Source organism: Fukomys damarensis, unplaced genomic scaffold (genome assembly GCF_012274545.1).
Source record: "Fukomys damarensis isolate Sample0158 unplaced genomic scaffold, DMR_v1.0_HiC HiC_scaffold_16, whole genome shotgun sequence".
Lineage (NCBI taxonomy): Eukaryota > Metazoa > Chordata > Mammalia > Rodentia > Bathyergidae > Fukomys > Fukomys damarensis.
The window spans coordinates 12,042,018-12,055,293 of record NW_022900928.1 but is presented as its reverse complement, the minus strand read 5'-3'; the positions used below and the strand labels follow the sequence as shown (position 1 = coordinate 12,055,293).

Sequence of the window (13,276 nt, the reverse complement as noted above, 5' to 3'; positions counted from 1 at the left end):
AAAAAAAAAAAAAAAAAAAAAAAAAAGAAAGAACCAAATCAGGAGTCTCTGCTCAGTGTGGCCTATAAATACTTCTAAGTAACACTGTCTGTCTGTTTTTGAGTTCTAATTAATTAGCACAAAAGAAATTGAAAATAATTTGTTCTGGTGAAATAAGTAGAGCTTATGGGAATAAACTGCCTGGAAATCATATGTTGTATCCCTACCCTTACAGATTGAGGTGTAAGAAGTGGAAAGCCTAGCAGCTAACAACCTCTAGAGTGACATTCTGGGTGCCACCTAATAGTGGGATTTGCACATAATGCAACTAGAAGGATCAATGATCCCTGAAATTAGACTATGACTGAGTTTGCCTGAGCAGATCTTTCCTTTCCTTCATGATACCTGTCAGAGTACTTAAAGGGCAGAGGGCTGAAATTTTACTAAGCTTCCAAGAACAAGTCCCACAAACATTTTTGTGTCTGCTTGCTCATAAACACAATCTAAATAACAGATTTTGGTCTGGACGCGCCTTCATTACAGCATCTCACCGGGTAAGAGAGGTGACAAGAGAGTGAGTGCCACAACAGTTAGAAGCTCTCTGACAATTATCAAGCTTCCAATTAGTTTGGAAGGAATCTCTTCATTCCTTTTATATATAGAACACTTCATATAGCATAGTAATTCCTAACTTTCCAAAAATAATTTATTGTAAAAACAATCTTCAAAAGCTACCTGGGAGGGCTGGGTGTAGTGGCCTGCACAGGTAGTCCCGGCTACTTAGGAGGCTGAGGAGGGAGGAGCACGAGTCCAGAGTTGAGGCCAGCCTGAGCAGCACAGTGAGACTCTCAGGAAAACGGGCTGAATGGGCCAATCGCATGTACAGCTCTGGGTTCAATTCCCAGCACCCCAGGAAGAAAAGTTTTCTTAAAGCTAATTCACTGGGGTGTTACTCAGGGATAGGGTGCTGGTTTAGCATGCATGAGGGCCTGGGTTTAATCTCTAGCACCATTTTTAAAAATTAAATTAAATTAAAAAAAAAAACTTACCTAAGATGCAAGAGTCTGGGGAAAGACAAAGAGTGGGAGGATCCCACTGTATGATCATACTGAGGCTCAGATCTAGAAAGTAAACACATCTGTCAATGATTTAATGACAACATAAAATTATACTTTCCCAATAGCTATGTGGAGAAATTCTCATCTCTAAGTGAAAGGAAAGTGTCTGCCCTCATTTGATTCCCTCATTCAGTGGTAGAGCATTTACCTGGCATGTCAAGACCCTGCATTCAATTCCTAGCACTGGAAAAAAAAATGACTGGGAAATGAACTCAAGGCCTTCATGCTAACTGCATCCCTAGGCTTTATCTTTTTTTTATTTTGCAGTGTGGTCTGAGTCTAAATTGCCTAGGTTGGGCTCAAACTTGTGATCATCATGCTTCAGCCTCCCAGAGTGCTAGAATTACAAGCATGCACCACCACGCCCAACTTGACTTCACTTTTAAAAAGCATAATAAAATATTTAACTCATTAGATTATCAATTAGTGTAACCCAATTCTTCGATATAAATTCCTCAAATAATCCCCACAGGATTATTACACGCACATTATTACCTTGGAGTAATCACTGGAAGAGGTGGCAAAGAGAGGAGTTTCTTGAACTGATGTGTACTTTTAACTTCCCCGTCAAAGCTCACTTCCCACATCCTGGAGCCAGGACGAGCACAATATATTAGAGGTTGTTGGCCTCCAGAACACCTTCCAGGGAAGAAGCAAGCTCCATATTCTCCGTCTCTTTCCTTGTTTCCAATTTTCCAGAACTTTTCTCTAATACCCAGAAAGGAAAAGGAAGTATGTTTACTCACAAAAAAGTTATTCAGAGTCCAGGGATTTAGCTCAGTAGTGCCGATGCCTCCTTGCAAGTGCAAGGTCCTGAATTTGATCCATGGGCACCAAAAAAAAAAAAAAATAGTAACAGTAATGTTATGCAACAGGAAGCAAACCTTCTCACCTAAGTACTCGGTTCTTATCCATAGAACGAGGGGCTTACAATCTGCTGCAAATCTAAAGGTGAATGCTATAAAACAATCTCATACATCCTTGCATCCTACTGACTGCTCCCCAAATCATTTTGTAGAACCAGTGTTCTTTGGACATTCCATTAGAGCTGCTTAAACCTCTCCAACTCGGTCTCCAAGCCATTCGTCCCTGTCAAAAGCACCCAGTGAATTCATTCTTTCCTCAAAATGCCAGGTCCTTCTGAAACTCTGTACTGTAGAACATCCTGTACATTCAGATTACATGAATTAGATACATAAAAGACTTTTGCACACTTCCTGGGAATATGGATGGTGATACTGATGAGTTTGCCTCTTTCTAAAAACCCATTACTTATTTTCATATCTTTGTTCTCTTATTCTCCCTGGACCCCCATTTGTTGAATTACATGCTGCCTAACAACGCTTTTACAGTACCTATTACATTTACATAGCAATTATGACTGTTTGAATGGCAGATTATGTTTTGTTTTGTTTTGTTTTTGGTACTGGGGATTGAACTAGGGTCGTCCTTGGGCTTGCAAGGCAGGTGCGGAACCACTGAGCTAAATCCCCAGCCCGGGAGATTATGGCTTTTCAGGATGAAGGCCTTTCCTTATTCCTCTTTATTTGAATGACCAATGCATAGCACAAAGTCTGGCTGAAACAAGCATTCAGTATACTGTAGTGCCCACAGACTCAATCTCTTTCACTGGAGAATGATCTAAGATGCTCTCTAGCATGAGTTTACTACATGAGCTCAAATAATAAATATTCCTATACTTATTTGTTTCATAGATAAAATACAGTATTTGCTTTATTATAAGAACATGGACTATCTGGATTCTCAAAAACTGAGTTCTAGTTGACAGAAAGTAGTCATTTCTAAAACATATTACTTTTGCAATAGGTTCTACATTACTGCATCCTAACTCTTAGTTGTTCCTCTTTAAAATGGATGCATGAGGGGGCTGAGGATTTAGCTCAGTGGTTCTTCCACCAGCCTTGCAAGTGCAAGGACCTGAGTTCGATCCCTGGTACCAAAAATAAATAAATAAATAATCTAATCAAATCAAATAGATGCATGAGGGTTCATTATACAATCTCCTTGTTTGTATACATTCAAGTTTGCCTAAAGAAGGGATGATCCTGAGAAACAACAGTAGCCAATGAAGAAGCCAGGCTGGGAGATGGGGGAGCAGTGAACATTCTTACGGCAGTGAGACTAGCTAAGGAACTCAGGCACTGTGATACAGCTGTTTCCCATTCTGTTCTGATATTTCACAGCTACCTCAAATATATTCCTTGGCCATTCATTGTACCTTTGGCTCCATCCTTGAGACTTTGAAATATCTGTCAGCTTCACAAAGGTCTCAATAATTCTTAAACCAATTTACTCTTTAGTAAAATTCTATCAAATACAGAAATTTAAAAAATAGCAACAACAAACTCAGTCAAGAAAGCCTTCCCTGGGTTGGGGATTTAGCTCAGTGGCATGGCACCTGCCTCCAAGCATAAGGTTCTGAGTTTGATCCCCATTTCCAAAACAAAAAAAGCCTTCCTGGTAGGCATGGTGGCCTATGCCTATAATCCCAGCACTCTGGACTGAGGCAGGAGGATTGTCTCAAGTTGAAGGCCAAGCTGGGCTCCATAGTGAGTTCAAGGCGAGCCTGAACTACACAGTGAGACCCTGTCTCAAAAAGAAGTCCTCCTGACTCTTCACATTGAAAGACTTTCTCTCTTGGCACCTACGTTATGCCTCATGGCAGGGTTCACTGAATATCAGACTGCCTCAGTCTCCTCTGCCTCCTCTGCACTTTTTGAGATAGGTTCTCTTTTCTCAGTACCAGAGATCGAACTCAGGACCTTGCGCTTGCAAGGCAGACGCGGTACCACTGAGCTAAATCCCCAGCTACCTTTCCACTTTCTAACATCAGCTTGCATTGCACTGGTTCCTTATCAATATATGTGTAATTAACTGAGGGGATTTAGGCCAGATGACTTCCAAGACCTTTCTAGGTCAAAAGTTCTGTATACTAAAGGTGCTTGGTTGGTTAACATACCTCTCAGTGTCACACAGGAAGGATCGAGTAAGTGACGATACAAGGAGTCTTCCTTCCAAATAATCTAGCTGGACAACACAAGAATCAACTGTTGTTATTGTCTGAACAGGAAACATCACAAAGGCAGCAGTTGCCTAAAAGGAATTCAAGAAGAAAATAACGTGTTTTTTATTAAAACATAAACATACACGTACAATCTACTCGCATTTTTTTTTTTTTTTGAGATGGAGATTCACTGGTTGGAATTTCCTAGGCTGGCCTCAAACTCTTGATTCTCCCACCTCAGCCTCTCAACCCATAATTATAGCACCTAGCTCCTCTTCGCTTTTTAAATGAAAAGAACTTGGATAGCAAAATAAACTTTCAAAATAGGACAAAATGTAATTTCTCTACAAGAATATAAAAGTATCACTCATTTAAAGTTTTGTGAAATTTTGCCTACTTGTGATCATTTCATCTTAGAAGTTCGAGTGAGAGATGAAGACAGTTTGAAAATGTGATTGTATTTTTCACCTATAGATAGTACTTCTCTCTTTGGGAAAAAGATAAATCGAGTCTATGCTATGCATAGAGATCCAACTGTATTGTGGGGGGCGGTACTGGGGATCAAATTCAGGACCCTGCGTTTGTGAGGAAGGCAGTGGAACTACTAAGCTACATCCCCCGCCCCTCAATTATATTTTAGACCAAAAATACATTAGGAATCAGAGCCGGGATGTAGCTCAGTGGTGCAGAGCCTGCCTGACAAGTGCGAGGCCCTGGGTTCAATTCCTGGTACCAAAGAAAAATTTTTTTTAAAAATTAGGAATTGTTGTGGCTTATATCTAGATGTCCTCCCAAAGCCTCATGCAGTCTTTTTTGAAGGTGGCTAAATCTAGAGTGTGTGGTGTCAGGATTAAAGGCGTGTGATCACTAAACCACTATATGTGAGTGATTAGTTTGGCACTGCCCTAATCTGGTAGTCTGAATAAGATAAAAGGAACAGAAAGACACTGCTGAGGTCGTCCTTGTTGTTTTTGGCTGCTACTGCCACCATGAATTATTGCCCTTCTGCCACCACACCTTGGAGCCAGCCAATTATGCACTGAAACCACTACAAACTGTAAGCCAAATAAACCTTTTCTCCTTCAACTTTGGGCGTCAAGTATTTTGTCTCAGCAATGACAGAAAAGTAACACAGGAGACAAATGATAATTCTGATGGGTCATGATGGCCAGGCCAGAATATACTGATGTGTCCATTAAAATAGGTAAATTAGCTGATAATATTTAGATTTCCATTTTCCTGCCAGAATTCTACATGGAAATAAGCCATTGAGACAAATTCCCCATTTCTCATACATTTCTCATATTGCTTTGGTGGACTTTCTTCGGTCACACACTAGAGCATTCTATTAGGACAACCTGAGTCTCCAGCCTTCTAGCAATATCTATGGTGGGAAACCTGGGGTCCTGCACAGCTGAGCCCAAGCCAGTAGGTCCCTTTAGCATTCAATTCCAATTAGTTACATCTATTCTGAGAAAATAGTCTGATACCCATGAGACAGGAGCCAGTAGAATAAAAACCTAGAAATTGGTGCCATTTTTTGCATTTGTGTTTCTTTGTTTTGTTTTTACTTTGAGACAGAGCCTTGCTGTGTAGCCCAGGCTGGCCTCCAACTCACAGCAATCTTATGTCAGCCTTCCAAGTGCTAACAAACACTACCACACCCAGCCCTCATTTCTTTATTTGCCATTTTATTTACACAACTACTAAACAGACTTTCTTTAGTAGTCTGGATTAAAGAATACTTCAATTAAATGAGCCATATAGGTAAATTAGGGAGTACTACAACAATGTGCAAATAATTGAAGTAAGTTCATAGAAGCCATTCTCAATGGTCTCAAACTAAAACAGACTACCAACGTACTACAAACGAGTCTCAAAATCTCCAAGTGTTAACTTTAATTAGTCCCTCAAGAAATAGAGTAGCCAAAACAGCATCTCTTAATTCCAAGTTCTGTGAGACAACACCTTGTATCTCACCATATACATGAAGAAATAGAGTGGTTCTCACCTTTGCTTGTTTAGAAGTGTTGAGTTTGATGGCAGAAACTTTCCCCACGTGGTCACCTACAAAGACTCTAAGAATAGCTGTATCCCAAAAGAGAGCTGTAACTTTTCGGCCTTTGTGTTCTGAAGACACATAAATTCGTTCTGGTTTCCCACGATGCTCTTGATTTAATTCCCAAACAACTACAAGACCTTGACTGTAAGAGTTGAGTCACAGAAGCAAATTTTTGGCAGTGGTGAAAAAGAAAAAAATTTAACTGTAGCATAATATCAACTATATTAAGTGTATATGCAAAACAGTCTTCAAAAAAAAGGAAGTGAAAAGTTAAGGTATTGATTTCCTTGTACTAGTCACCAAACCAGTGTAATAGGAGAACTTAATGTTCCAAATTATCTCTGTTCCCTTTCTCTTTAAGGACTGAAATCTGTGGCCTCAAATTAGCATTTTTCACAAACACTTGGGTGATCATACTGCACGGCTGGGTACTGAGAGATTTCCCAGGACACAAGAACTTCAGTGCTAACACTGGGACTGTACTAAGCAAAATGAGGCAACCAGTCACCCTACCAAACATACTTGCCAGTTTAAAAGGTATTTAGAAAATTTCAGATAGTTTTAAAACTGTTTCTTACCTAGTAGCTACAGCAACATAATCATCATCGTGTGAACAACAGGCAACCTGCAAAATTGCACCTTCCTAGGGCACAAAAGGAAAAATGCTTTTAGAATCTCTACACATTCTTCTTTCATTCTATATGATTAATTATATTGGTGATACTCATATCTACAAAAGAAACTCTGAATAGTGTGTGATCGGGCTCCCCTAATCTTACCCGGTGTGAGAGAAAAAGCCTGTGCTTCCAGCCTTCTTTCTGAATGAGATTGACTCCTCCTCCCGAGCTGCCCAAGGCCAGCCATTTCCGAGACACAGCTATGCTGGTACACTGAACACATGTGAAGAGACAAGCAGGAGGTGTTCACAGCCACTCAACCACATAAACTACCCACTGGAAAGACACACTGAGCATTATGTTCAGTTCCTCCCCCTGCTCCACCCACTGCCAGATGGACACAACACAACTCACTTTCTAATTCTAGAAGATTGAAAAATGACAAACAAAGGACATTTTGTTTTGTAACTTTTTCCTGAATCTCAAATGCTTTCAATAGGCTCTAGGTATAAATGAGTAATTCTTTCTTTGGCCAAAGCCTGTTATTTGACCACTCATAGTCTGTGTAGTTTGGCTAAGTCATCCTAACGCTGACTGAAAGGAAGAACAAGGAAGTTACCAGAGGATAATGCAAGTGCTTTAGTCATTTCAAGTCTGTAGTCATCACAAGACACCAACAGCTCAGGAGCAAGTGAAACTGGAGGGCGCCCACATGGGTCACTGTACTGCCAGCTCTTCCCACACCCTCAGCCTGCTGATTTCTCTCTTAATTCTCAGAGAAAGCAGTGGTCGTTCTATGCCCAATACCCTGACAAAAGTTATTGGTGGGCCAAGAGACATCCCCAAAGCTCCTCAACATGGTTGCTTTCTATCCTAGAAGCTGAAAACCTAAATATTCACTTTCAGTTTCTCTTGCTGCCAGGAATAGCCATGTGACTCAATTCTAGCTAAAAGACTAAGTCTGCCGAGGACTTCCTGGGCAGCTTTGCCTTTCCAGAAGAAAGGTGAGTGTGAAGAAAACTAAGCCTTTGCTCTTGGGCCCTTCATTCTTGCTTGGGATGTTATACGGAACATTAAGACTGGAGTCATTCCGCTGCCTGCCTTACAAGCACAAGGTCCTGAGTTTAATCCCCAGAACAACAACAAAAAAGACTGGAGTCAGAGCCAGACATGGTGGTGCACACCTGTAATCCCAGCACTTGGGAGGCTGAGGCAGGAAGATTGCTGTGAGTTGGATGCAGGCCTGGGCTACAAAGTGAGTTCAAGGCCAGCCTGAACTATATAGCAAGACCCTGTCTCAAAAACCAAACAAAAACAAAAAGACTGGGGTCAGGATGCACACATTACAACTGTTACTAAAAGCCAACACATGTATGATGGCAGAAAAGGAAAGGTGGAGAGCCTGTTTCCTCAGTGACAGCACTGGGCCACTATGCTTAACAAAGCAACACCAATTCCAAGAAGACTATAAAGTCCTTATTACATAAAACACTATTCATGAGGTACTGTATTTTATAACTTGCAGCTAAAATAAATGTCTGATGTCAATCCTTCTAACTGTTGCTCATATTATTTTTCTCCTTACTTCCTAGTCTCCCCTTCCCCAGAGATTAGAAATGTACTTTGGGGTGGCAGCAAAAGCATAAGAATGAAATTATTTCGGAACTGGTTAAAAGACTTTGGTCTTTATCATATCATTCTTAGATTTACTCAAAAGAATTCAGGGTTTGAACACAACGTCTCACAGAACTAACTTTTACTCTGCTTCCTAAAATGGGGGTTACATCAAAATCTGCCATGGGGGCTGGGGATTTAGCTCTGTGGTTTGCCACCTGCCTCGTAAGAGCAAGGTCCCAAGTTTGATCCCCAGTACAAAAAAAATTTTTTTTAATAGGGTATTCTCACTTATATTATTTTAATTTTGCTAAAATATATTACTTTCTGAAACAAGACAGCAAGATTACTGAGGGGGAAAATTAATCAAGCAAAAAAGAAAAAAATATAGGAATTAAAATTTAGTAATTAAAAATTAAGCAATTAAAAATTAAGTAATTAGCATCAGATTGCAGGCCTGGAAAAGAATTAAAAGGATAGCTCAAAAATTAAATTTAAGAGCCACGTGTGGTGGCACATGCCTGTATTCCCTGCACACCAGAGGGAAAGGCAGGAGGACTGACACAGCTCAAGGCCAGCCTGGGCTCAACAGTGAGTTCAAAGTCAGCCTGAACTACATAGCTCAAAAATACTAAACAAATAAATCAAGAGAATGTGCTACCTCCATGTAAGGTATGACAAGCACAAGTAATAAAACTCAAGATTCCACAAAACATAAAGAACTAGAGGGCAGGAGTAAATGTAACAGTGCATAAAATTATGAATATGAGCTGGGCATGGTGGTATAAGCATATAATTCCAGCCACTCAGGAGGTGGAGGCAGAATGATCACACATTTGAGGTAAGCCCAGGCACAAGATATAGGTTAGTGTTAGAATGTTCCAGAGTTCAATCACTAACAGCAAAAAAAGTAAAGAAATTAACACAGGGATCAAAATGTTTACCTTTAGCCGACTGGAGTCCAGGCGCAGAGCTGAGAGTAATGAGTCCAGTGACTCAAACTCTGTGAGAACATGGCTGTAAGACTCTGGGATCGCTGGCACAAAAGTCATTTAGCCAGAGAGAAGTTGTTGTTCGATTACAACCACAGTATTCCTCCCCTGAATAAAAACTGTAAAAATTAATTTAAGAGGATCACCATTCATTCAGAAGCACTTAATGAATGTGTGAGAAACCAGAGGCGCAATAGTGTGTTCACAGTGTCATTCTCCGATTAGAAAACTGACAGTATCAGGTCTGGAATTTCAAGGCCCTCCATAATCCTATTCCACTGCAGTATCTAACAGCATGCATAGGCAAAGTGGACACAGTAGGACTTAAAAGAAAAATTAACCAAACTCTCTTGAAGGTAAAGGAGCAATCCTGTTGCATTTCTTTGAGTTGTAAATTTTCTGTCTTTAGGAGTTTTTCATTAACACGTAACTTTCTGTAAAGGTCCCAAATTATAAACCCTCATCAGTAAAATAATCAGCCAACAATTTCACAGTGCATAACAGCAAGAGTCCTCTGTCTCTCTCCAGCTACCAGAGCTCAATGGGTGTGTTAAATGAATCAAACAATGAACTAAATGACAACGTGGAGGGAATTAGCACAAAAAAAAATAACAACTTCAATAAAAGAAACCAGATGGGGGTGACTAGGGATAAGAATACAAGGTAGCATTTGATCTGATGCAGGGGGGAAAAAAAAGAATAACACAAGGTAACAAATGTCAAATACCCAATGAGTAAACTAACAGAAGAGTTATCTGCTCGGCTTACTTTCACTGGCACATTTTTTGTCAAATGGCACCAATTTCCAGAAAAAAAAATAAAGGAAACTTAAAAAAAATTCTACTCATTAATTTTATTTTTCTCAATCTTTTGCTACCTGCCAAATTAAGAAAAGCAAACAAATTTTACAGAAAACAATAATAAACAACTGTTTATATTTTGGGGAAGTACAGAAATAGAATTCCGGACCTTGCGCTTGCAACACTGAGCAACTTATTTTTGTTCATACTTTGTTTCTTTACTTTTTTTCAGAAATGTGTATTCATTCATTCTTTTACTCAACAAATACACACCGAACACTATCGATATGCTTAGGTATTGCTCCCTCTCCTGAAGATAACAGTATAAGACAAAACAGTATCCTAATTATGGAACATACTCGATAGTGGAAAGCACATACAAACTTATGGGTTCTGCTTAGTTTTTTGTTGGTTTGGTTGATTTGATTTGGTTTTGCAGTGCTGGAGATGGAATCAGGAGCTTATGCAAGCTAGGCAAGTACTCTGCTGCTGGGCTACATCTCTAGCCCTTGTGATTTTTTTTATTGCATACACAAATGTAATGTAGTCTTATTTTCTGTAATACTAGTCTTAGCATAGCCTGACATCTGTAAAGAGAATGGTTTCCTAAAAACAAAAATATTTAGTACACCTGTACTCAAAATATTTGAGAATTCCAAATGTGAAAAAAATTCATCTCTCATTTTTCTACTCATTAAGTAAGTAATAAAATACCAACACAGGGGTGGAAACAAGATAAGCAAAACAACTCCAGAAATCACCTTATAATCAAATAGGGGGAAAAAAGACAAATAAATACCATATACATACAAACAGAGGCACAGAGCTCTCACAAGAAGCAAAGTGCTCTTTTAGAACTTAGAGAACAGAGGAATGACACAGGTTAAAGGGAACTAACTCTAGCACCAACAACAAGAAGTCTTTTTTTTTTTTTTTTCTGTACCAGGAATCAAACTTGGGATTACCAAGAATTCTTGAATCAGAAAGAAAAGAAAAAAGGAAGCAGGTAGGCAATGATAAACAAAGATATATAAATGGAAAATATATAGGGAGAATGCAAGTTCAATCTTTAGCTGAAACACAGAATACAAACATGGTATAAGGAAAGATAAAAGGTGGGATAGTAAGGGGCCAGGGATTTAGCTCAGTGTTGCCGTCGCCTGCCTTGCAAGCACAAGGACCTGAGTTTGATCCCTGGTACAAAAAAACAAAACAAAACAAAAAAAGTGGGAAAGTAATTTGGGACCAAAGTGTAAAACACTTTGAACCACTGGACATGGTAGCACTTGCCTGTAATCCCAGTACTTGGGAGGCAGAAGGAGGAGGAACATATGCAGTTCAAGGCTAACTGGGCTACATAGTGAGTTCAGGGCCAGCCTGAACTACAAAAAGAGACCTTGTCTCAGAAGGCCAAAAATGGGCAAGGGATTTAGCTCAGGGGCACAGAGCCTGCTTCGCAAGCACAGGGTCTTCAGTTTGATCCCTGGTACAAAAACAAACAAACAAACAAACAACACTTTGAATCTGAAATTTTAAATTTTAAACTTTGGTAGCAAACAGAAAAGTATTAGTGATGGGAGGTCACATAATTTTACTAAAGTGTTGTGGGCAGACACTAGACAACAAGGACTTGAAAAACGCGAAGGGGAGGTGGGTGAGGAAATGAAGGCATTTCAATTATTCAAGAAGCCTTGTGAGAAAAAGACAAAGCCCCTCCACTTCCTGAATAGTGGAGCCTTAAATTTGTTACTACTCCTAGTAGCTAAAAGCACAAGAAATTTTCAATAGCTCCTTTATATAATGTGATCGCATTTCTCTTTTCCCAGTTTCATATCCCACCTTATCCTCTCCAACTAAGAGGAAACTTAAGTTCCTCTTTCATTTTACAAACTTTCGATTTAATATACTGTGTGCTGTTTGCTAAATCTTCCTCCATCTAACAAAACTACCTTTCTGATTTAAATGTTATTGCTATGAAAGAGCACAACTCTAGCTTAACAAAAAATTAAACCCATGGGGCCGGGGATTTGGATCAGTGGTTCCGCCTGCCTCTTAAGCACAAGGGCCCGAATTCGATCCCCGAAACCAAATAAATAAATAAATAAATAAATAAACCCATGGAGGCAGTGAGAAATACCAGTCAATACTTCTTAAAAGACTGACTTGTCCAAAGGTCTGAAAGACTGTACGACGTAGAGCTGACACTAAAATACACTTCTCCTAAATACAGATCAAATCATCTTTCCATTTCCCCCGATTGTGTGATGGTAGTGTAAATGCAAATCACTGCGTTGTCCTTTGGCCCACTAGGTGCGTGGGAGGAGGTGGAGGCGAAAGAGATAAGGGAACAAAAACTGTAGTGATGCCAAGGGGAAGGAACTGATTTTATTCCCATAAAGTGGTCTTTCTATGCAAGAAATAATGATCAGAGAACTCCACCTCAGAGAAATAGCATACTCATTATTTCATGCATTCAACCTGTATGTACCGAGAGAAATACAAGAATGAACAAAATAGCTCCTGACCGCAAGAAACTCATCAAGAGAATCTACTACCTTTTTAAGAGCAGTAACTTTAATACTGCTTTCAGCTGTTCTGAAGCGAGGAGCGCCGGGTTACCAAGTTTTCACAGCCAGGCTCAGACACCAGGAGTCCAGAGATCAAAATTCCGCTCCACCACATGCAGGTCTGCCGCTCCCAACTCTCAAGATGTCAATTCACTTTCTGGGCTCAGGGCCCAGTCACTCACCCTGCACTGACAGCGGAATCTGAACTTCAGTCTCCCTCCTCGCTCCGCCCTCTTGTCTTACGTCATCCATAAGCGCCACGGACGCGCGGACAACGTGGTTAACCGCACTTCCTGGTCACATGACGGTCACGCCCCTCCCTGCGTAGGGTCCCTCCCCCTGAGGCCGCGGTCGCAATTACGCTCCCTACGGCCTGCAGTCTGTGGGCCGCCGAGAGCTGGAGACACGCAGCTGATTGAGACCGGAAGACCTCTAGGCCAAATGGGTGGGCCACGCCGGAACCCAGAATTCTTCACCGTCCGAGACCAGACAGGCAACGAAA

General features: G+C 40.3%; 1 protein-coding gene across 5 annotated transcripts in view; it reads right to left on the bottom strand.

Moving 5' to 3' along the window:
- The window catches only part of Hps5 (HPS5 biogenesis of lysosomal organelles complex 2 subunit 2), a 40,863-nt gene extending 27,593 nt beyond the window's left edge, over positions 1–13,270 (bottom strand). For 3 of the 5 annotated variants that reach the window (XR_778531.3, XM_010615135.2, XM_010615137.2), the window contains exons 1-8: positions 12,763–13,270; positions 9,360–9,526; positions 6,964–7,074; positions 6,763–6,827; positions 6,134–6,326; positions 4,078–4,211; positions 1,593–1,805; positions 1,029–1,100 (exon numbers count right to left, since the gene is read on the bottom strand). Coding sequence is in view for 4 of the 5 variants with exons in the window: in XM_010615135.2 (XP_010613437.1) it covers positions 1,029–1,100; positions 1,593–1,805; positions 4,078–4,211; positions 6,134–6,326; positions 6,763–6,827; positions 6,964–7,074; positions 9,360–9,467 (896 nt within the window). In the remaining variant the exon portion in view is untranslated. The remainder of the gene's footprint in view (positions 1–1,028; positions 1,101–1,592; positions 1,806–4,077; positions 4,212–6,133; positions 6,327–6,762; positions 6,828–6,963; positions 7,075–9,359; positions 9,527–12,762) is intronic. The other 2 variants (XM_010615136.2, XM_033764086.1) reach the window with 2 other exon arrangements.
- Positions 13,271–13,276: the final 6 nt, after the last annotated feature.